The sequence below is a fragment of the Battus philenor genome, unplaced genomic scaffold (assembly GCF_028537555.1).
Source record: "Battus philenor isolate CCGP_79_NKW_IND1 unplaced genomic scaffold, ilBatPhil1.0.hap1 SCAF_23, whole genome shotgun sequence".
Classification (NCBI taxonomy): Eukaryota; Metazoa; Arthropoda; class Insecta; order Lepidoptera; family Papilionidae; genus Battus; species Battus philenor.
This window is the reverse complement of record NW_027181686.1, coordinates 444,363-470,821: the sequence shown is the minus strand read 5'-3', so window position 1 is coordinate 470,821 and position 26,459 is coordinate 444,363. Positions and strand designations below refer to the sequence as shown.

Here is a 26,459-nt window from a genome sequence, read left to right as displayed (position 1 = left end):
TTTTCTTACTCATCAATTATTTTTTACTTTATACAAGGTCAGTATGACCCGTGACTACGCTATCAGCGGTACTGAGAAAGCCAGTATGGAACTCAACAGTTCCTTTTCTTTAAATTATTTGCAATAGATCCTCACTGCAAGTCATAGATCTCTCCAAAGTTATCTATGGGGAAACATACCATAATCACCAAGCTTGGAAGACGGGTTGGAATTGTGGTATTATGGTAGAGCAGAGGATGCAGCTGTTCATTCTCTGGAAACTTGTGTGTAAGTGGCCATCCTATATAATTAATACATTACATAAGATTATATTCCGGGATTTGAACTCCTGACCTACCATCTCTGGTCTCAGTTCTTACCGCTTGGATACTAATGGTCAATAATCTTTCATGAAATTTATATTTTGTGCACATTCTAACCCAGAGTTCCCCAAATTTTTTTGTGTCGTATACCCTTTGCCATGTTTTTCCGTGTTAGGTAGACCCCTACTTACCTGATATTGATTTCCTGTAAATTTCCAACTGTAGTGAAGTTTAGTGTTAAAAACTAAAAGTAAATACACTTGTTAATTTATACATTTATTAAATGAATTTAAATTAAAACTACTCAAAATATTTTTTTTATCTGTTATGTAAAATATACGTAACATATTAATATTTTTTTACTTCATAGGTACTTTTATAAATAATGTAAATGTTTTAATATTATAAGATAGTATGATGTAAGTAAATAGGTACTATCAGTGTATGTGTCGAGATCCACTATCGTGGACCCCCATTTTCATTTCATGGACCCCCAAATTAATTTTCGCTGACGTAGACCCCTTGCAGGTTGTCATAGACCCCTAGGGGTCGATATAGACCACTTTGGGAATCACTGCTCTAACCAATCAATTAAAAAAAATAATCAAAATATCTATTCAGTTCTGTGGCCATTGGAAAATTTTTGATCAAATTTTCTTATCTATAAAGTCATGTGCGTTCGGTAAATTTTAAATTAAGTTTTCCATCTGTTCGTCTCGTCGGCGCTTGGGTTGGTCGTAAGAGAATTAGTCTATCGTGTAATAACGTGTTCCCCCGCCTCTCTACAGCATTGTGAGGCTGATTCAAAGGATTAATTGGGTCATCGATTGGTTCCAGAATATATATTTTATTCATTTGGGTCTCTCCAAATTTGCAACGATAGATTTTACACTATTTGAATATTGTAGCGAAGAAATATAGGGCAAGCGATTCGAGAACCTGTTCCAATTATGAATATATTTTATTAAAGATATACCTCGGAATTTATCATCTGTATATCAGCTGAAAGACTTCCATTCCAAAGGAACAGGCCTCCCCCAAAGATCGCCACCATGGCCAGTCCTGCCCTGTCCGCATCCAAAAACATTCAGTGACTTCAAATATGTCGTCAGTTCAAAAAGTGGGGGACCTAAGGTGTTGGGTAAGCCTGACAAGAGTAAGGACAACCATCGTTGAAATATAATCAGGAATATACATGAAAGAAGAGACGCAACCTGTTAAGGAGATCAAAATGTGGAGAATGAATTAGTGAAGGCTGTGAGGAAAGAGACAAAGAATTTGTGAGTAAACAATATATATTTATACCCTAAGTGTAACGTCAAAGTCTTACACAGACAGGGGAATTAAAAAAAAAAGTGGGAGACCATCCCACGCTATCTAATCCCACTCATCTACCAATATCTTAATTATTGTGCAATAAAAGATGACGTCAAATTCAGGCCTCTTATAACCGAGTCTATAATAAATCTATATGGGAAGCCTATGTTCAGCAGTGGACGTCTTGTGGCTGATGATGGTGGTGATGATTACAAAAGCAGGTGATGATTTCCAAAAGTGATCCTAGGTGAAAAATGTTATACCTGAAGCTATTTTTGTAAAGATACCGATGTCATTACAGACCAGAAGATTTTATTTATATTATACAGGATGATTAGAAATAAATGTAAAAGCTTTAAGGGAAGTATTAAGTACCTCATTTGTAAATTTACCAATAATCAATGGTACATCGTGGTTCAAATAATAAATACATTATTATAATATAGTAAGATAAAGTATTTTCAAAATTTTGGTTACAGCGTGTTAATTATTACTATTTACTGTTGATTTGTATTGTCTAAAGTTATTTGTCTGTGGCATTATAGTAGAAAAATGAAATGTAATATTTATCAGAGTAATCACTTTACAAAGGGTGATTGAAAATGCGTTCATCCTGTAAATATGTATCGAATTTCTAATACCATATACAATGTAAACTCAAAAACACTAGTTTTCTCTTTATTTATTTCACAATATATAAAGGGAAATAAATAATACAGAAAGTTATGTAATTAATCAAAAATTGCTTAGTTGTTATAAAATGTGAAATGAAATATAATATGTATTAATTAAGGATATATAAGATAGTAATGCCCTGTCCCATAAATACGATGGGAGAGATCAAGAGGCCCTCAATAGCGGGGTCCATAAAAATGCCATATATACTGACCTCTCAATGTCCCTTAGTAATAAAACCCATCCAACGGTTGTCTGGAAAATTCCACCATTTACTTCAAGAGAGTCATCCAACGGTTATTTGGAAAATTCCACCATTTTCTTCAAGAGAGTCATCCAACGGTTATTTGGAAAATTCCACCATTTTCTTCAAGAGAGTCATCCAACGGTTATGTGGAAAATTCCACCATTTTCTTCAAGAGAGTCATCCAACGGTTATTTGGAAAATTCCACCATTTTCTTCAAGAGAGTCATCCAACGGTTATTTGGAAAATTCCACCATTTTCTTCAAGAGAGTCATCCAACGGTTATTTGGAAAATTCCACCATTTTCTTCAAGAGAGTCATCCAACGGTTATTTGGAAAATTCCTCCATTTTCTTCAAGAGAGTTTGTTAACTTATTAAGTTATTTGGTTTCAGAAGCACGGCCTGAAGCATCGGATGAGGTAGCTGTCGGTACCCGAGACATGGGACCGGGCCTGGCGGGCAGGATGTGCGCAGCATGATGCCGCGACGCAAGCGCCGGTTCGCCTCCCGCCTCAGGAACTACCTGAGGGGCTTGCTGGCTTTCCTCTTCAGCAACGTCGGGGTCATCGTCCTGGTCGTCGCGTACACTGTGGCTGGTAAAACTCTATTTTAAATTTATTCTTCATCTCCTCCTGTGTCTTTTTTTTTTCTCGTACCCCTGTTTTGTTTGGGACAGGGACTTTATTTACAAATATATTTTTTTCATGGTTTTATCTTTATTCTACACTCACTTTCATTCTTCTCAATTTCTTTTATTCTTTCCTTTTATCCTTCACAATATTTTGCAATTTTTTTTGTTCTTTCATTACATCTTGCTTTCATCGCCTTCCTTTCCTCATCTTTTTTACTCTTAGGTGGCTAGGTACAATTTTATTTCTAATCCTTATTTTTTTCTTACATTTCTATCATTATCTTTTGCTATTACAGATTTGTTCAGATTAGACTTTTTTCTTTTACATGTGTTTTATATGTGCATTTTGGTTAAAGTTTTCCTACTTGGTTTTATTATTTTTTATTGCATTGCTTACCACCCTGCGAGCAAACAATAGAAATGATGGGCGAAGGTTGTCGTCGCCCATCATTAGGGCGATGCTTTCCGTGTCTATTTTTATTTTAATCGACGTTTCCTCCTGTGTCACAAACTCTAAGAACAATTCAGTTGGATTCTATTAATCATCTCTTATTTCTCCATTGTTGATGTAGTTGTGACATTTTAGCATGAAAAAGAAATACACATGTACTCAAGTCGTAAGGTTCCTGAGTGGCGACCAGGAACCGATAGAAGCAACCTGGGTAGGTCTCCCTCTAGGTAGACGGAAGATATAGTCAAGGTTACTGCAAGTCCCTGGCCACGGGCAGCGCCTGGTTAGTCGTACTGGTGATCTTTGGGAAGACCCTTGCCTTGCAGATGGCGACAATCGGCTGACATGATATTAAAATCTTTTTAAAGTATAATCTATATTCCACAGGCATTAGCGTGTGTATCTTTGTTTATATTATTACACTTAATATTTAAGATTTTTTGCTTATCTTTTCGCATGTAAATTTTACTAACTTAAAACATAAACAATTGAAGTAAACTGAAGTCAACCGAATATTAAGATTTTTTTTCTTTTTACCGACGCCCTGACAATGTCTAGTTTTTAAAATTACGTTTCGTGCGACCACTTCCAGGTCTCTACTCCATATTGGCATCCTCAGGCGTGCGATGAATCTTGCGATCGCATCTTGAGTCTGTGTAATACACGCACGAGTTCGTGTGACGTAATTTTTGCATGGTTTAGCTGCCATTACCCAGCGACATCCCGAGACCTAGACTATGTTGTCGGTCTACCTAGTGATACATATATAAAGCCTTCGTGGCATTTTTCATATCGCACACAAAAACACGTGCGATGTAACAAGTTTAAACACAAAACTTCGTATACACCGCTTCGTTTTTAGGACGGCCTCCCGCCCCCGTCATCGCGTACAGCGATCAATTTTGGAGTCATTGGTGTCTTGTTGGTTTTTAACTATACCCTAACATGTCCTGTTTTTAAAATACGAACCATTCGTGTTACCACTTCTTCATCCCTACTCCATATTGTCACGACGTACAAATCTACGCGCATTTGTCGCAGCAAGACCGTAAAATATAAAAAGATTTCAATGGAAAAAGGTAGTAGAAATACATTTCCTGTTTTCTTTTCTTTTAAGATACGTATTATTACAAAGCACAATTTACAGAACCCTCTAAACTATAAACACTGAATTAAAGGGTCAAGAACACGCGTGACCTTGAAGTTTTTTATAATTTTTTGTGTATGGTTCTCGGAAATTCCTACCTAGTACTATCTCGAACTTACTAGAGCTTTATCTGTAGTATAAATAAGGGTACTCCCCATATCGACAGTTCAGTGTTATTTTTTGAGTTATAACATTAAGATCTACGTTCAATGATACAAAGTGACTATTTGGCAAGTTATTTGGACAGTGATTTCTTGAGCGATTTGGAAGCGTAGTTTGGACTAAGCGAAAGTATACTTTGTGTTAAAGTAGGGTGACCATCTGATTTGTGAATAAAGGACTCCTTGTGAACCGGTGGTGTTTCATTTCGAGTCAGAACCAGAAATTACAGAAGGTAGTCAGATCTGGATATTTCTTTTTGTTCTTAGTGATATGAAAGAGGTCGACTGTAATATGTATCCTCGTTTTTCTACCGGTGTTTCATATCTAGAGCTTTCTTTTGAGAATTTTCTTATTTAAACATTTCCAATAATTCTAAATTACAGACTCTATTTGTAACAACACATGACCCTGATGGAGAGTACGAACCCAATGAATTTAAATGCAAAAAGGTTATGACATGAAATGTCATAGGTTGACATAATCTGTATTTAAAATAAATACTATAAAACAATAAAATAAGCAATAAATTAAGGAAAGAACTGAAATACGAAATTTCTAATTATATCTTTTAATCCATTCATTAAACTGCACGTATTAAAAGTTAGTAAACATAATCTTTGATGTAAACTACAGAGATAACATTTGCCGGGTTGAACAAGTTATATATATCAGGGGTGGCCAAACTGCGGCCCACTTGCAGCTCTTTGACCAATTATTTTTTGCTCCGATTGATTGTCGAATTATTTAAATATTTAAATTAATATAACTCATGTCAGCTCTTGAGATATCGAAACAAATTAGTACTGTGAATAATAATTATAATTCCACCGTAAAATTAGCGAAATCTATACACCGATCATAATTAACTAACTGGCATCTTAAGTATTATTAGTAGTGCTGTCATATACCTGTACCGTTATATATAATTTCAATACACATATAGTACTTCTGTTTAAATAATTTCAATAAATGTGATTTTTGTAAAAAAAAAACATGTGCGTAAAAATTTCAAATTTCGAGAAATAGCTCGCTCTACCAAAGAGCTTGGCCACCCCTGATATACACAATAAGTTATAATTGGTTGCCCTTAATAACACCGAAGAGGTTTATGTCAAGCAGTATAAAATGTTTCAAGATCTTGTATAATTAGTTCGTAGTGTCTCAGAGAGATGTATGTTACATTCACTTTGAATTTTATAGCATCTGTTATATTCTCGTCGACTGCGTAATCTTTGATGTGATTGACAGATTAAAAATATTAAAAAAATCTTTTGATGTGAATATTAAAAAGTCAAGTCAATTAATCACTACTTTTCCTGTGATGTTAGTTTTGTTTCTGTTCCGTAATTGATACCATCGCAGCTGTCTATCTGTCCGTTACACATTAACATTTTGCATTTGTTAGATGTTTAGGAAACTACGTCATATCTATAATAATTCAATACTTTAATACAGAATGTTTGTTATCAGATATACATATAGATATTGTTTATTATATATTATATATTGAAGAAGGCAAAAACAGACGGAGCTTTAAAAATTCATAATTGGATGTCCCTTTCAAAATGGACAAACGGTCTTGTTAAACTCTTCGGAAGAACCTGAATGCAGGTCATGTTCTCTATGGTGGGGCTTATGCCCAGCTGTGGTCATACTATAGTTACAAAGATGACGATGATAAAACTATCTTATTCCACGTGGAAAGGGCTGTGCTCTGAATTAAATCACCAATGCGGACATTTGTAAAAGAACAAAAGTAAAATGTAACTCGACAGATTGGTAGTTTGAAATGGTAGATAGCAGGCTACCAATAAACTACGGCATGGAAGTAGAGCGTGGGATGTCCAACCACAAGGTGGGCAGACGATCTTGTTAATTCGTTGGAAGACGTTGAATGCAGGTTGCTTACAACTGTTCCTATTAGAAACCTTTGTGGGGTAGTCGATGTCCAGCTGTGGACATATAATGACTGAAATGATGGCGTTAATTGATACACCACTGACTGTGTTCTATATTTGAAATGATATTCATATTTCAACAGTAAATTCGTTAATAGCTCTTTCAAAGTACGATAAACAAATAGTATATATTTATGTACTTATTTAAAACACTATTTATACATTTTATGTAAAATGGATTTAATGCCGAAGGCTTTCTCTACCAGTCCACCGTTAGGCGGCGCAGAGATAAATTAATAAAGGTAGGTGAACTAACTAATATTATATAACAAAAAATAAATTAAAAAATTAAAATCGAATAGAGAGGGAAAATAATGAAATAAAAACACCTTATATAAATACACTAATAGCTACTACTTTAAACAATTATATATATATATATATATAATTATCGCGATGATTCCGTCACCTTGTCAAGCAACAGCTTTGGAACCTTCGCTTTATATCTAATATATAAAATTCTCGTTTCACGGTATTCGAACTTGAACTCCTCTGAAACGGCTTGACCGATTTTTACCAAATTTTATATGCGTATTTAGTAGGTCTGAGAATCGGCTACTATCTATTTTTCATATTGATAAGGGTTGTTCACCTTTTTTTTTATTTTTTTGACGAAATTTTTTGTTTTTATTTTTTATGATACAACATACAAAAATACATACAACCATAAATTTTCACCCCTCTACTATCAACCCTTATTTTTAAATTGAAAATTAAAAATATTTTTTTTGCAAAACAACGTTTGCGGGATCAGCTAGTTAGTATATATAAATATATATTAAGGTGTATCTATATATAATTATCCAGAAATGAAGTGCTTTTATTTATTCAAATATAATGATATTAAGCAGAAATTATTACTATATTTATATAGGGTGTAATTATTCTCCCTTTCAATTTGATTTTACTTTTTTATTTTATTTTTCGTATATTGTAATATTAACTTGTTTCACTAACCTATATTAATTTATTTCTGCATCGCCTTACGGTTTACTGGTAGAGAATGCCTTTGGAAAATATAAATAATTGTGTATTTTGAACGAGAAACAGTATCCTGTTTACTTTTCACAGGTGCCTTCATGTTTCAAGCCATAGAAGGTGCGAGCGAGATAGAGCGCGCGAACAATATGGCGCTAGAGAGGAACAGCACGGCCCAGTACCTGTGGCAAAATGTGACGTTGGCACTGAATTTGTTCAATGAAACAGCTTTAAAACACAAGTGAGAATGTTACAGGTTAAGTATAAAATAAACAGGATGTTCTAGAAAAATCGGTTAGATCGTATGTTGTCCATTTTGGACATTAGGTCTATTGCCCCCTGACGCTTCATGAAGCATTAAATATACTCTTTTTATAAGTCCTTGCCGGCCTTACGATACTCTGAAATAAAGTAGCTTGAAACGAGGTCCTTCATGACATTAAAGACATTTGTGTAAGTGAAAAAAAATTTAACTCAATTTGTTACGATCTTCTATGTTTTAAATTTAATGACATCAATGTAAAAGAGTTTAGTATGCAGCATTATTGTTGATAAATGATAAATATATATATGAACAAAATAAAAATAAAAATAAAAATATAGTTAAAAAATACTTTTAATAAATATTTTTATTCGTCATCATTTCAACCCATAGACATATCTTTGTATACCATAATCATCACACTTAGCAGGTGAATTGGCGATCGTAGTGTGTTATTATGGTTCGGATCTCCATGATCTAGAGCAGTGTTTCCCAACGTGAGGCCCACGCCCCACAGGGTGGTAATTTGATTGTTAAAGGGGGCAATTCGAAAGTGGACTCAACACGAGTTTAACTCTTTCGGTTTAATATAAAAATATATATGTTACATAAGGAGGCATAAGAATCTTAAAAAGAGTAAGGTAGGGCATGGAATATATAAAGTTGAAATATTCTGGTCAAGAAACTAGTTTGTTAGCAGTGGCAATTCTTTATTAATGCACAAAGTGTGAAAAATATAAGATCGTTTCTTAGAAATCGAACCCGTGAATTACGATAGCAAGTATCAGTGCTCTACCGTTGTCAACCTAGTATTTAAATTATTATTTGATAAATAATTACAATTAGCAATAGTGTAAAGTATTATGTTACAAAAAAAGTTAGGGAATGAATTGTTTTAACTAAACACAAAAATAAACAGAAGTAGTTAATAATGGCTTATCCTGACTTCTTTTATTTCAAGGTTCTAAATTTAAATCGGTTCTGTGAGATTTGGCTCTTGGAGCATTTTAATTTTTTTAACGTAACCTTTACTGCTGTCCAATTAGTATTTGGAGATTTTACGGGTGGAGGTCGTCGAGCCTTCGCTCGGTTCGATCGCTTAGGTGGGCGTTTTGAAATATTACCTACGGATGCATTTATAATATATATATATATATATATATATATATATATATATATATATATATATATATATATAAATATATATTAAAATGACCATGCTGAGTACGTAGTGGATTGTTAATTGATCAGGAGTTCATTATAGAAATGCTCAATCTACTTTTAATTTCTCTTAAATGACACAGAAAGCAATGTTTATTTTATTTATTTACACTTTATTTTATACTTTAGATAATAACTAAAAAACAGTATATAGAAGTACAAGAGGAGATCTTATCACTCGAAGCGGTCTCTACCAGACAACTTTTGGGTGATGAGAGACGTAAAAGAGAGAGTTTAGGGTGTTCATACATACAAATAGATACATTACTATACACACATATATATACTTGTGTATATGTATGCATTTATGTGAAAAACGTGGCTAATATCTAGTTTGATTTCAGGATAAGCATAGAGTTGAATAAATATCAAAGCAAGATCGTGACGGCAGTTCGTAGCGGATGGGACGGAGGGAGATCCTCTCGTCAGTGGAGTTTTTCCTCTGCATTTCTCTACTCTCTCACTGTTATAACAACAATAGGTAATGAAATTTTATGTGTACATATTTTTTTACCATGACTTAATAAGTCATAAATAAACCATAATCTTTTAGTTGAATATAAGATTACCAGAACATCTTTATCGCCGTAACATTCACTATGTCGTAGGTCCAAAAAAACTAAGTAATGATCAAAATAACCGTTTAGTTAGTTAGCTCTTGATTGGTAATAAGCAAGCTGCAATTCTGACTTTCCTTCCAAACATGGCCTTTCAAACTTTATCTCCATTCCCAAGACTTCACCTTGTTTCTTATTTCATCATCACAGTACATCACTGGATTTATTTTCTAGTTTAATTTATTTCTCTTGTAGCTTTACAGTGAGGGTTCCTGGTGTCTGGTAAATGTAATATTACCAAGCTAATCTTAAATAGCCAATATACAATATAAGTAAGAAAAGGAGTTATGTTACACCATTTCTCCTGTAGATGCCCCGCAGAGGGGTCAAACACGTGTTGAGTAATTTGGCGGTGGCATTGTTTGCCGCATACGCATTTATCAGTGGGCTGGCGGGCGGTTTCGCAATCATTCGATTGACCTTCGGGTCACAGATGCGCAAGGGTTTCTCCTAGAGCTTGAACCTATACAGATACACAGAGAATCCCTCTTGTCTGGAGAACATCTGCGGCAGATACGTGTCCTGGCTATTGCGGCGTCCGGGAAAAAATTCCTCGTTGTGGATGCTTACCTTGTGGATGCTTGCATTGTGTTAGTCTTACCTTCCGTGTACCTCCTTGCCAACGAGGCTCAGTAACATATATGCCTGTAACATATATAGGTCATAGATTTTCGACAAGATAGTAGGGTATCTGGTAAGCTGATATTACTCTTAAAATAGAGAAGCTATTTGCCCGATAAATAAATGAATTCGAGATGCATTTATAGACGTTGATTCCTTGAAAGCCTTAGATCGGTGCCGCTAATTAGGTTAGTTGGGAGATTGGAGCGAGATCTAGAGGACAGTAAGTGAGTTCGACGTTCCGATGGGAATTATATTGAGTTCGTTCCGTTTAAAGTGCGCCAATCAGCGGAATCGATTCCCATTTATAGCCGACGGGTTAACAAATTGCATTCTATGTTCAATTTGAATGTATTTGGTTCATATAACGGAACGCAATCCTTCATTTAAATCGCTTACTGTATAAATAAATTAATGTTAATGGTTTTTAGATAATATTGTTACGTACTAACACCACTGGTTCACAAAGAGTCCTTTATTCACAAATCAGATGGTCCCCATCTTTAACATAAAGTATATTTTCGCTTAGACAAACTACGCTTCCAAATCGTCCAAGAAATCACTGTTCAAATAACTTACCAAATAGTCACTTTAATCGTAGATCTTATAACTCAAAAAACAACACTGAACTTTCGATATGGGGAGTACACCTATTTATACTATGGAAAAGGTTCTAGCAAGTTCGAGATAGTACTCGGTTAGAATTTCAGAGGACCGTACACAAAAATTTATAAATGACTTCGTCACGCGTGTTCTTGACCTAAGGTTCCGTGTTTATTGTTTAGAGGGTTCTGTAACTCGTGCTTTGTAACAATATATTGTTAAGCAGTTTTATATATCACCCTGTATGTGGGAATATAACGTAAACAAGGGCAAGTTAAAAATTTTGCAAGATGAACGTATGATAAACACATAAGAGTGTAGGTATATATTTCATTTATTTATAGCAAAAAAGTGGAATCAAATGAACTTCTACCATTAAAGACGAGAGTTTCAAACGCTTTCTGATCTGAGAACAGCCTACAACAAATGCAGCCGGGTTTTATTTTTTAACTTAATATTTCTTATTAATTTATTTACGGTACTATTTACTTAGATGCGGCGTGGGCAAATCCCACATAAGGTGGACATAGGTAAATCTGTGGAACGCCTGGTATGTGGGTAGTCCAAGACTTGATTGATGATCTTTGAGATAGGCCTTGGTCTTGTAGAGAGCGGGGCTATTATGATGATAATTTACTTAGGATCTTTCATGGTGATGTATACGTTACGAGGTGATGAAACTAGAATCAGATTGAGTTTTACTTTAATGGCATCATTCAATTTAAAACGATGGTTGCAATTGCGTCTTGATCTAAGACTAACTCAGTCGGTTTTTTGTAATCCCTTAAACTAGGGGTGAGCAACTTTTTTATTGTGAAGTTATTCATTATTACAATACATTATTTTGTTAATCAAACTTCGATCTCAAGTAACAGTTCTCTTCTTACTTATCATTTTATTGTAATTTTTTTCATGAAAATACATAAAATAACTGAATACAGATTATAAGAGTAGTTTTAAGACAAATCATATATAAATATTTCAACAAATTAATAAAATTATTGCGAGTCTTCTTATTATAGCAACGATTAAACTGAAAATTCGAATATTAGGTTAGTACAGGGTTAAGCAACCTTTATAATCAACGGGACAATTCAAATTCTAAAATTTTTTGACGGGCCGCATATAATATAACACTTTTTAATAATCATTAGAATAAGTAAATATACAGATTACAATGCAAATTTATAATTAAAAGATAGGAACCGAAAAACGAATATACTTTAAATTAATTTTTATGAATAATTTTGCATCGTTTTTTCGATACAAGTGTATATACAATACGTATGCATCTTTCTAATTTTCACTCTGTTTTGACATTTTATTATAATTCATTTTATAATAATATATTGATGTGAAAGAGTCCATAAAATAAATTCAATTTTAACAATGCTTGGCGGGCCGAATGATACTTTATCTCTGATTAAACAAATATACATGACATAATAAAAAGTGGCTATATTGAAAGTCAATTGACTGTCCGTACGAGACATGCAAAAAAATGGGCATTTATATTAACTTATTCAAATTGTATTTGAGGTAATACATTAACGTAACAATAGTCATGTAACGTTTAGTTAAAGGGATGTTAATATTACTACGAAGGTTCTCCGGTATATGAAAGCTAACACAGCTTTCCTTTGTCCGTGAGCGGTAGCGTGCGAGCCTTCGTATAGAGGTATACCCGAGGTCGCTGAACCAGCGATACGTATTGTCTCAAAATGACTTGCAAAAACACGATGTTGTGTTGGCATTTCGTATTAAACACATTAATTTTCCTTTCATTAATTTATTGCATACTAAACACTAAAAGAAAATTGCAAAAATATCTTAATTATATTATTATATCGGTTTTCGAGGCGTAGGATGTCCACGCGGTGAATAGATGACCTTGTGAATGTCGTCAAAAGGCGTATGTATATAAGGATGTCTTACAACTGAACTGAAGAAGAAGATGATGATAATGGAATTATTTACAGTGATCAGATATAAGAAGGACTTATAACAAACTTAGAAGCGTTTTCTTGATTACTTCCACAGTAACCTTATTACAGAAAGGAGAAGAATGTACTAAGATTGAAGTAAAAAAAGGACCAATATTTAGCCACTTCCACACATGCAGTGGCAGTCGTGCAATAAAATGCACCGCCCGCCAGCCCGCTGACAAATGCGTATGCGGCAAACAATGCGAATCACACAACCGCCACCGCCAAATTACTCAACACGTGTTTCACCCCTCCACGGGGCATCTTCAGAAGTTATGTTACACCGATTATTGCCAAACACAGAGTCACTGTGAGAGACTAATCGGTGTAACATAACTCATGAAGAAGTCCTTTTCTTACTTAGGATGGACTTCTGCGAGGTAACGCCTGATTCCATTAAAAGTACTAAGATTGATTTCTAAGAAAGTAAAAGATTATTTGATGATCTTAGATTTCTGTTAACATTTTGTGATATAATAAATGAGCGTGTCTACATGGGCAGGTGGATCACCAGGTAGACCGGTGATAGTCAAGGTGATCTAAGGCGGAAGCCTGTCAGTGGACACATATCATCTGATATGATAACTGTCTTATCTTGTTTTATATAGCTATGTCAGTGTTACTGCAATTCTGTTTTACTGGATTTAAGAAGATTTAGTTCATGTCTCACTACACTAGATGGCGCTGGTAGCCGATTAAATGACGATTTTGAAACTTTCTGTATTATAGCATATAAGGTGTGGGATTTTCAACCATAATAGATTCTTCGAGATCGACACCCGGATTTTATTACATACCGTATAGATTTACTATCTTTACAGGTTACGGTCATTTAAGTCCGCGGACAAGTTGGGGGAAGTTGGTGACCATACTGTACGCGTTACTGGGAATGCCTTTGTTCCTACTATATGTCACCAATGTTGGTAAGACTCTTTTCTCTCCTTTTTAGTCATTTGCTTATAGCAGAGTTGGAGTGATCTTGAAGGTATTTTACAATGCTAATATCTCTTTCTCAAAGCACTCTGTTCTGACCGTCATAAAGCTGGGTGACATCCTAATCTTGTACCATTCGATATGCCCTGGCCTTCAAAGTGTTGTCTACCTCGAATAAAGTGGCAAAAGTATTCCTTGGTCTTAAAAAGTTTGAAAGGGAGGCAGTACAACGGTCATATAAAGTTTACTTATGAGAGCATCTTCTTTTTTCTTTATTATTTTTGTTTTCGTCTTCTTTAGACATCTATTTACTTATTTTCAAGTATTGCCACGAAGACAATGTAAGTTCTTTCTCTATGAATAAATCATAAAACGCCAGTGTGTTTGGCCACATTCACGATGTCTCGGTGATCATATCGTCCTTGGTATCGTCGTTTTAGCTTATAAACACTCACTTCTATGGAAAAGATATCTATGGAGGGGTATACCATAATCGCCACGGTTAGCAGGCAGATTGGAGATCGCACTGTGGTATTATACACATACAAATTTTAAACACATTATAAAATTATTATTTACTGTATATACGTAAAGATACTTTTTATAATGCCCTGTCTAAAGTGACAACACGTCATGATTTCGTCAGAACAGTCCTGCTTTATAGAATGGTGTCCTATATTTTCTAAAAAAATCCCATATAAATACATATATACCCCATTATATGTTAATTATACTGAACATGAAGGGAAAAAAACATTTAAGATAAACCGGACATATTTTGGTATACTTCTTGACTTTTAGATGAACATATACAATGAAGTATATTATTTTGAGTTATTAGTCTATTTTAAAATTTTATTGATTTTTTCCCGCTTTGTCTTAATGAAAGTATGGTCACTATTGTACTGTCAAATTCAGGCTTAAGCAACAACTAATATGTTTAAATGCAATTTAATACAGCGCTAAAACTATACAGTACGAGTCTCGCCTTCAATTAAATCCCGCAAGCACCTGCAAAAGTGTAAATATAATTCCAGGTCAACTTTTGGCGCGTTGGTTCAAGTGTTTGTACGCGCTGGTATGTTTGTGTCGGGGATGCCCCGGCTTCAGTAGGAGAAGGGTAGTACGGTTGCGTACTCAGGTGAGTACTTCCTCATATTATTTTACATAACGTTCAGTGCTCAGCACTCGGATCCGAGTGGGACGAGTCTATAGTAGCAGTGCTTATCACTCGGACCCGAGCGTGCGGCTCCTTTATTTTGTAGTAGTAAAAAAACTTCGACGCTTATGGTGTGTTGACGTGGTTTTGAGTGTCTGACTCTGATATTATCAACTTACTAAAACTAGTAATAGATTCATTCCTAACAGTGCATTAGCGATTTGTATCCATATCTATCTTTAAAGTCATCTAAGCAAAGTTGACGAGTAAGATCGTAGTACTTTTATTTAACGCAAGATATTTAACCTGCGTTTAGTGGTTGCCATACGGGAGGTCATATTCCTTGTACGCGTGATGTACTCGCTCTATCTCCAAAGATTTATATCCTCTCCATCCTCCAAAGATATTGTTCTTCAGCATCAAAGCTCGTCAACCAGAATTTGACAGAAGTATTAGTGATATAAAACTATGATAATAAATAAAGTGCATTTAAATAAAAAATGTAAATTCTTTATTTAATTTTCCAAATAAATTTCATACCATTCAAAGAAATCCCCCTCCGATGAAACGCACTTTCGCCAACGCTTTTTCTAGACCTCGAAACAGTCGGAACAGTCATTTTCCTGTATAGCCTTCAAGACCTTAGTTTCGGTTTTTATCTCCTTAACCCTTAATAGCCTAGAGTTTCAATTTTGATACCAATCTTTTAAACCGAATGTTCACATTACTAATAGTTTTTTTATAGGCTGGCTGTACGAATTTTACTCTTGTATAATATTCTTTCCAAAGAAATTTAAAAAAAAACTATTTTTCTCTTCATCTAGACCCTCAAGCAATCACAGTAATATTAAAAAAAATCACTTTCGTAAATCAGGCTATTAAGGGTTAAACGTGTCAAAACGGGGTCCCTGCATAAGCTTTTTGAGTTTACTGAATAACCAGAAGTCTCACGGAGCCAATACAGGTGGTTGTGGAACGATAGCAGTCGAGTTTTTGACGCTTTTTTCCACAAAATTGAGCGATTTTGCTACCAATCAAAACTTCACATGTTTGACAAAATTGAAACTTTTGATTAAAACGGGTGTAACACCAAAATAACCTTTGGACAAACAGAAGTTTAGCAAATGTTCTATACAGCTTAACAATCTAGGGGAAAAAAATTACCTGTCTTCCTAATACCCGGGAGTTTTATATAACAATTACACCTTATTTAACGGTTTTATTTAGCTCGACTCGTACGGAATTTGTTTATTTGGGTCAAAATAAGAAATTGAAATTTAAGCACCTTCCCGTTGTCAGATTGATCTGAAATTCGGCACACACATTTAATTTAGGTGACAATATAATATAATCAAATCAATAACATTATAAATCTAAGATGGCCGCTGATACAAAATGGCGGATTACATATTTTTCCTTAACCCCCTAAATATGGGTATCAAATGAAAGGGCTACACTAGTAAAACACGATGATTATGTCAAAATTTAAAATTCAAGATGGACGCCGTTCCAATATGGCGGACTAGGTACATATTTTTTCACAACCACCACAATATGGGTATCAAATAAAACCGTTTAACTTAAAAGTTTTTTAAATGTATTTATTTCTTGAACACAGTTGTATCTTGTATTTTGTAAATACACCTAAAACAATCGATTATCATTTTATTACTTACTGCTAAGTTTCAATTATGTCCCTGTTAATATTAAAGTAACTTTGATATGGTAATTTTATAGTAACTCTATTGCAATAATTTCTCCATGTGCAAACTCTACAGTGACAGATATGTTAGTGAATAATAATTAATTACAGTATATATTGATTCGAATTCTGAAAAAAGCTTTTTATTTATTGTGGCTTTTTTATTAACAATCAACTGTTAGAGTTAATTGTATCAATGGTTTTCTTTGGATTAAAAACTTCAGTTGGACTCCCATCTCTTAACACTCGCAGATCGCGCGTCTGTGCAATTAAAAAAGTAAGACAGTGATTTTCATAGCGTTCTCTCTTACGGTATTTTATTAAGGGGCAATGCTGCCCATATTAATTCTATATATATTTCACAGAAAAGAGCTATACGAGCTATTTATGACTTAAAAGCTAGAGTTTCTCTGAGAGATGTTTTTAAACATATTAGCATACTGAAGGTTGCTTTGCAATACATTTTTATTAACATATTATTTTAGCGTGTTTATTTAACATATTATATGAAAAATAGTGACAGAAACATGATAAACACAAGAAATAAAAATAAACTTGTAGCGCCTTAATTTCGTCAAAAGTTAACAAATCTTTTATAAGTCTGTGTGTACGCATTTATTTAAGTTCCACAAGATATCTTGACCGTTCTGTTTCTTAGTTTTAACCTAAAATGAAAAGTACTTCAAATAAATCTTATTATAGCATTCAAGAGTTTTTAGTTGATCGCAATGAGCGGAACTTGGTGTGTTGACTTATTTACATAATTGATATAATATTGTATACATGAGTTTTAGCAGGCTCCACTAAGTAGATCATCGTTCCAAGCCAGTGGCAGCTTACTGCATATAATATTAACCCTTAACATCCTGATTTACGAAAGTGATTTTTTTAATATTACTGTGTTTGCTTGAGGGTCTAGATGAAAGGAAAAATATTTTTTTTTTAATTTCGTTGGAAAGAATATTATACAACAGTAAAATACGTACAGCCAACCTATAAAAAAACTAATAGTAATGTGAACATTCGGTTTAAAAGATTGGTATCAAAATTGAAACTCTATGCTATTAAGGGTTAAAATAATCGACCATTCAAAAGCAGATGTCAATGTGTAATTGAATAAAGATATTGTGAATTCGATTTCAAATGGAATAAACTTTCATCTTTCATGCATTGGTATAAAAATGTTGGAATGGTGTTAATGTATTATAATTTTTATATTATCGCATCGTATAGTATCCTATTATTTAAAAAAACTACTTTATATTAAATTAAAACAGAAGTAAATATTATACGAGTATTAAATATTTTTATTTTAAAAATGTGTTGTTTTAATAGAAATATGTTATTTTTCTTTACGCCAGTGGGAGAGCAGCGAAGCGGAGAGTATAGAGAGACCCGAGGGCTGGAGGCCGCAGCTGTCAGGCTCTGACGTCACGCCCGAGTACCGCATACCGCCGCATACACTTTATCATAAGAGGTATAGCTACCTACACCTAAAGCGTAAACATAAGTTTTGGTTTTTTGAGATGTTGCTCGAAGCCTCTTAGTAAGTAAGAAAAGGACCAATATTTAGCCACTTCCGCACATGCAGTGGTAGTCGTGCAACAAAGTGCACTGCCCGCCAGCCCGCTGATAAATGCGTATGCAGCAAACAATACGAATTACACAACTGCCACTGTCAAATCACTCAACACGTGTTTCACCCCTCCACGGGGTATCATCAGGAGTTATGTTACACCGATTAGTGCCAAACACAGAGTCAAACTCTGTGTTTAGCACTAATCGGTGATGTGCGGAAGTGGTTAAATATTGGTCCTTTTCTTACTTTTGATGGACTTCCGCAAGGTAACGCCTGATTCCATTAAATATTCTTAGTAAGTGTTAAATACATCTCTTAAAAAATAATTATGCATACCACTATCATATCTGGACTAAAGAATTTTGATAATCCCTGACCAATACTCATTTAAAGACGCCTACGGGCGCGGTATGGCGGTAGTTAGATATAGAAAATATCGCGAACGTTCAGCGTTATCCCCGTCTTAATGACGTACATACATCAGAAGGTAGTGACGTCAATTGTGACGTCACTAGCTGAAATAAAAGATCGAGAACAAAGGTGGTTTATTATCGCAGGCATTATGTTTTTATACTATCACGTCTGCAGCCTATGAACGCTTCACCGGTCAGGTTAATGGAGTAAGTAATAACGTTTCATGTTCTTCTAGGACAGCGATTCCCAAACTATTTTTGGCAAGGGTCCGAAACGAACTGATGTTTTAGATCTCCTCCAAGGAGGGTCTCTACGCTTATGATACAAGGTTTATTAAGTACAATGAAATTCCACAATCTATTATAGATCTATCACTGGAGATATTTAAAGCCATTATTAAAAAAATGTTTATGAAAAAAGTATGTTATTCTATCCAAGAATACTATACTGATGTTAATGCGTGGAATTAAATATTGATGCTCTCTCAGGAAGCTAATTACTGTCAAGCTCTCTTTTTAAAACTATATTTGTAAAGAGCAACTGTTGAGTTTCTCGTCGGCTCTTCTCAGGAGAACTGTCTTCCGAGCTGGTTGTAGCTTCCACGACAATGCCGACATTTTATTAAACGGTTTTATTTAGTTCGACCCGTACGGAATTTGTTTATTTGGGTCAAAATTATAAATTGAAATTTAAGCACCTTCCCGTTGTCAGATTGATCTGAAATTTGGTACACACATTTAATTTAGATGACAATACAATATAATAAAATCAATAACATTATAAATCTAAGATGGACGCTGATACAAAATGGCGGATAACATATTTTTTCTTAACCCCCTCGATATGGGTATCAAATGAAAGGGCTACTCTAGTAAAACACGATTATTATGTCAAAATTTAAAATTCAAGATGGACGCCTTTTCAATATGGCGGACTAGGTACATATTTTTCCACAACCACCACAATATGGGTATCAAAAAACCGTTTAATTTAAAAGTTTTTTAAATGTATTTATGTTGGTTAAATATTCGAAAGTGTTTGTTCGAATGTTTTGACTTTGATTTTTTTATTATATATTTATCGATGCAAGCTGTTAAACAGGAGGACAGAGTACATGAGGAGTGCGTCGATGCCTCAGCCGTGGAGTGTTCGTTACCAGCAGCCGGTGCGCGGCTGGTCGGAACCTATGCCGTACAGGCCAGAAAGCGAAGCCTCGTCCGACTTCAGTTACGTGCCCTTTGACGCTCAGTCCATCACCGTGCCCATCAGCGTATGCGTTGCCATAATGGTGGGGTAAGTGTTCATCAACAGCATGAGCATCCAATGCTCTCTTCACATAGATCTCCTTCAGAGATTTCTAATAACTCTGGTTGGAAAGGTCACAGGACCTACACGATAAGAGCCAAAAAATAAAGGCTTCAATTGAAATATAATTAAATAAAAAAGTGAAAATTTTAAAAGTCGATTGAAAACAGGCTTTGGTATACTCGTAGATAATAAGACAACAAAATAATATTAATAAACTAAGGCAAACAAACATAAACATGAAAAAATAAAATAAAATATGAATGTAATTGACACTGAATTAAGAGGAAAAATAATTAAAAAATTTTCGATTTTAAAAATTTATTTTGAATTTTCTCTTATTTCATCCTACACATTTTATCCCAAACCTTTATTTACGAACCTTCATTTTATCACCTCCCATCCATCACCACAATTCTTACTCTCTTTCATTTTATTTCTTTTTATATGGCGACTATCGCCATCTCCCATCAAAGAGGCAATGCCGCTGTCTATCTTTCTTCCCAGCTGCATCTCACACTCTGCTCTCTGTCTACTAAATACGGGATAGTTAAGGATTACATGCATCATGGTCTGGTCCATCGCTGGGATGAGATCCCACAGATACACGAGGGATACTCCAAGCATCTTCCGTGCCCTCTAAGCATTCTAATAGGTGTATTATAGAAATAATGTTTTTCTTTCCGTCTATTCCTAGGTACATAATGTTTGGCTCCATGATTTTCGGTCTTTGGGAGAGGTGGGATAAGCTTGACGGCGCCTACTTCTGCTTCATATCATTGAGCAGGTAAATTATGATAAGTTTAGTTTTATATTCACATTAGCTTATCGCTTTGGGTCGTTTAGACTGCATACTGGTGGAAAATTTTGGGTTTAATGAAGCATATCACTATTTAGATTTATAAGTATGGTCAAGGAAGCGAAGATAGATAAAAAAAATATATAAGGAAGCCTTTGTAATAGACAGGCAATGGGCCTGTTTGTGGTTGAATTTCTCTTAATAGATTCGTAAATTTAATTTTATTATATATATTGGTCCAATATTATTAATTATTACAAAAAAGTTAATTATTGGAATCAGCTTAATCTAAAAAACTAAAATAAAAATAATAATATAAAAAATCCCGAAAATAGAAACATTTTTCAGTGACGTGCAGTACAGTTTAACCCAAACAACTGTGCTGATTTTCAGTGACACACGGACAAAAACAGAGTCAATAAAAATTATAGTATTTAACTTAAAAGTCTTTAATTTACAAAATATTCTATAAATATAAATAAAATCGGAGTATCTGTTTGTAATATTAAAATAACTCTTTACTACATGCGTATGAATATACAAATAGCAAAATTAAATATATTTTTTAAAATGTTGTCGGTCTGGCTTTTTGTTTCGGCTAATCGCTTAAATGGCTGAACCGATTTTCACAGGACTAATACTAGCAGGTAGCTGATGTCAAAAGGAGTAACTTAGTTTACTTTTATTTTTGAAAAAAAAAATTTACCCAAAAATAATTAACTCAATAATTTTTTTGTTGAATTCCTCGCGGACAAAATCGCGAGTGCAGTGATAATATAAAACTCACAAAAGTATAGCACATTTATTTTAAACCTTGTCTAATACACACAGACTAATTAAAGTTAAAAAAATTAACGTGGGCTTTATAGAAGGCTCAAGGTCACCAAGAGAGGAGTGTACAGAGATTGCTGCAACATCGAATCACAAATTTAAAAAAAAACTGTGATACAGTAACATCGGTCGTGCATCTGACAGCCATTGGAGGAAAGGTTCTCGGTCACGACCATCAGCTCGTGATCACCTCCAGAACGTAGACGCAGCATGGGCAAGCCACCCGCTAAGTAGGCTGACTGCACAGTCCCAGGAACTTGTCGGATACAGGCAGTGCAAGATCGGTCATCAAGGTGATATTTCTGTTAGGGATGACCATGCATGAATCGATTGATTGATGATAATAAACGTTAAAGATATTATAATCATCATAAACACGACCAATACAATATTATATAACTTATAAGGTCTTGTTTTTATCAGCATTGGGTTCGGAGACTTCGTCCCGGGTGAACGCGTGTACACGCCGCGCATCGAAACCTCCTTTATCGTGTGCTCCTTGTACCTCATGCTGGGTATGGCGCTCGTGGCCATGTGCTTCAACCTGATGCAGGTATGCTGTACTATTTTTGCTGTTGTAACTGCCATAGCTCGACGAATTGGCAAGTTGAAGTAGCATTGGCCAGCCATAACTTTTTTTTTGGCCAACGTTTTTTGACCTTATGTTCTATTCTACCACGGTAAAAAAAAGTAAAGTAAAGCTAGTAAAGTTCTACCAAAGTAAAGCAAGGACTATTTATACAATTAATAATTTTTGACTGTATATTATTGTTGTCATGTTTCTCTCTTATCCTTCTTAATATCTTCTACTCGTTTCTCTTTTGTCCCTTCACAGTATCTTGCATTCCTTTTCTTACTTTTCCTTTCGTACATCGCTTTACTTCCATCGCTTTCTCTACATTTACATTTTATTTTTGTTTTTTACATTTAAATATTATTATTTTTTTCTTATTATCGTCGTTTAGTTTATTTTTGGACTTTTAAAATCATCACTTTTCTTTCTTATTTTCTTTTATTTAAATTATTCCTGTTATACCTTTTATTTGTTGAAGGTCGTATGACCTTCGTACATAAATCTAGGAAGATCTGGCGACGTGAATGTTCTCCTCGATCCTTTTCTGCAACGAGCTGGTCATATTGCTCAGAACAGTTTGCCGCTGTATCCTTAAGGTTCTCACGGACCGAAAAGCGTAGCTTAAGTTGTCCATCTGTAGATACTGGTTGCAACTCTCTTTCTATCCTATCCTTGCGGCAGCATCGCTTCCCTTTTGGAAGAAGAGGAGAGCCGTCACACTTTCTTGCGATTTTGTTGCAGAATAGTGGGTCATGTAATTAAGCGTGACAAGGAATGTGGCGAGTGAGAGATAAGGTAAAAATAAGAAGGTTTATATCGTTGTCCCAAAAATAAGATGGGGGAAAGTGTACTAAATAAAAAAACGCTCTTCCCATCACAGGCTGTTCTGAATTGGATAGACTACTGAACGATTTCGAAAAGAAAGAAAGGTAGAGATTGGCAACATCGTCCGCATTTCTCACATGTTGCAGTGAGATAATCAAGTAGGTTTTTAATAATAAGAAATAAGGTCGGGTAGGAAAAAAATATTTGGTCAGAATATAAGTGAAATTAATATAATATTATAACAAAAATAAATTGGAGAAATCAAATTAAAAAAAGTTTTTGTACAAATAAGTTTTAAATATGAAAGAATAAGTTTTTATTATGAAAAATTGTAATTGTGATACTGTGGAAACTGTGGGGCAGAGAGTGAGGTAATGTATGGAAGGAGAAAAAAAATGAAAAAAAGTACGAAAGGAATTGTGATAGAAGACAGACGAAGAGCGAAAGAAAATGTGATTCAAGAAATAGGAGAATCAAACAGAAGAAATAACTAATATTAAATTAAAAATAAAGTCCCTGTCCCTACTAAAATAGGTGAATGAGAGGTCCTTAATGTGAGGGCCATGAAAAAATCCCTTTCCTATTGAAAATCTATGAGGGATACCGCATATGTTTATACATATTCTTAAATGATGACGATGATCAAGCTAAAACTATAAGAGAAGAATTGTAATCGACTTTCACTTTGACAACACCATTGCTGTATATATATATATATATATATATATATATATATATATATATATATATAAATATATATGTTTATAAGTCGACGCCTTGAATTTTATAGTATAAAATTTCACTCGTTGAATTTTTGCGTAAAACACGTCTTTATCCTATTAATATCATTTGCCGAGGGCAAAAGAAACCAAAAATTTAACCAATTAAAGGAAACGTTCCGTGTTCGTCGGAAACGTGTTTTTCCGGACAACAAAAAAGGAAATTCCTTTTACGATACGAAAAAAAATTAAATGTTTCTTTTTCAATTCAATAAAATCAGATTGAAATTTACTGGAAGAATTATTTTAATTATTTGCAATAATTATGTCTGTGAACGTTTTAAGCAATGAAAAATTATTGAAAAAAAAATTAAGCATGTTAGAGACTGTTATATTTATTTATATTTCATCATTGCCATATTTTGGTCATCATCATTAAATCGGTAGAATATCCTTTGCTAATAAAAAGACCAGTTGGAGGTCTCCCATCCCTGACAATGATCTTTAAATATCGTTTATCGGACTTATGGGTGGACATCTTACGGTGTGCTTTCTAGTCCGTGCTCCCCTTTCTAAATATTTAATGGAGTCAGGCGTTACTTTACGGAAGTCCATCCTAAGCAAGAAAAGGTCCAATATTTAGCCATTTCCGCACATGCAGTGGTAGTCGTGCAACAAATGCACCGCCCGCCAGCCCGCTGATAAATGCGTATGCGGCAAACAATACGAATCACACAACTGCCTCCGCCAAATTACTCAACACGTGTTTCATCCCTCCACGGGGCATCTTCAGGAGTTATGTTACACGATTAGTGCCAAACACGGACTCAAAGTCCCTTTCTAAAAACTTAAGGCTCCAGATGTTTACATTCTGCGCGATTTAAAACCTGCCTACTGTCGTTTGTCAATCCACATATCGAAACAGCCTTTTTGAATTCATTCTATGAGTTTTGTATAGAAAAAGCGATGTTTTGTATTTCCTTACACTATTTAAATTATTTTTTCAAGAATTTTTCATGTGCCTTATAATGAAAACACGATAGAGTTGGACGGCTCATTTAAATTTTCTTTTGGCAAGTTCCATTGAATATAAAGATTAAGATAAAATCCGTTTATTCAACATTGTAACTTCTAACAGAACTCTTTTTGATAGACAACTTATTATCTATTTATTTTGTAAATTCTATTTTATTTTTGACTCTACCCCGCTTCGCAAGGTGTTATAGTTGTGGAGAAGAAGTAGGAAGAAACTTCACAACAACACATTGTTTTAATATAGTTTAGTAATACAGATTTATACATATATACTTAATCAGATACAGTCTAAATGAAATAAAAATTTATATATAAAAATAAATTTAGGAAGTAATAAATATTTTAAAATGTAATATTTTTACCAGTGAATTTAAGTAAATATAAAAGAGATATAGTTAATAAACGCATTTAATGATAAAATTTTTTTAAATATTACTTACTATATGATTCGTGGCGTTGCTACGAGGTAATGTTTAGTGTCTGGAATCATGTTCCTTAGCGTTTCATCTTAGATATTTAAAAATAATTAGAAATAAATGCATTTAAAAAACTTTTAAGTTAAACGGTTTTTTGATACCCATAGTGTGGTGGTTGTGAAAAAATATGTAATCCGCCATTTTGTATCGGCGGCCATCTTAGATTTATAATGTTATTGATTTTATTATATTGTATTGTCATCTAAATTAAATGTGTGTACCAAATTTCAGATCAATCTGACAACGGGAAGGTGCTTTAATTTCAATTTATAATTTTGACCAAAATAAACAAATTCCGTACGGGTCGAACTAAATAAAACCGTTTAAATATATATCCTTGTTCAGAGACCCTTGTTATTCAACTACAATTTTCTGCTTCTCCCTCTTAAAAGTGGAAAGGATACTGACGTTTTGTGTAATTATATTTCAGGAGCAAGTGATCCATTATTTCGCCGGGCTGAAGCGCGCGCTGAAACGAATCTGTCGCTGCAAGAGATGACAGCGCCTTTGTGGCATTTATCCAATAGTGTATGTTACGGTCAAATTAACGAATCGGACTTTATTTAAAATTACCAATTTTTACACAGGCTTTAATAAAAATGCAAGAGTTCATGAGCAAGTGTACAAGTTAGATCCGGTTAACCTTTAGAAGGGGGGCAGGTTGAAAACCTCTTCTGAACGTAACCTCAGAGCACAAGCTGACTCGTCTTTTCGTCTTTGTGTTAACTGAAACAAAATATTTTAAATTCCTTGTTTTTATTTTAAATAATTGTTTACATTTAGTCCGATTCAACAATTTCACTGTAACATACAATTTGTAAATATAGCACTTTAGATCTGTTTGCAATCGTGTGAGTGTTATTTAGACGATTAATTTGTTGAACAATTGTGTGCGTCAATTGAAATAAAGACTTTATACGAATTGTTTCCAT

The 26,459-nt window shown here is 34.2% G+C and overlaps 1 protein-coding gene across 1 annotated transcript; it reads left to right on the top strand.

Annotated features, from left to right (window-relative positions):
• The first annotated feature begins 2,951 nt into the window (after positions 1 to 2,951).
• On the top strand, positions 2,952 to 26,133 carry sand (sandman). Its single transcript, XM_068767671.1, has 10 exons — positions 2,952 to 3,136; positions 7,961 to 8,108; positions 9,695 to 9,831; positions 13,998 to 14,099; positions 15,147 to 15,250; positions 18,332 to 18,447; positions 20,065 to 20,256; positions 20,966 to 21,055; positions 22,322 to 22,451; positions 25,958 to 26,133. The coding sequence occupies exons 1-10, from the start codon at positions 3,016 to 3,018 to the stop codon at positions 26,024 to 26,026; spliced, it is 1,209 nt and encodes a 402-aa protein (XP_068623772.1). The 5' UTR covers positions 2,952 to 3,015; the 3' UTR covers positions 26,027 to 26,133.
• The last annotated feature ends 326 nt before the right edge of the window (positions 26,134 to 26,459 follow it).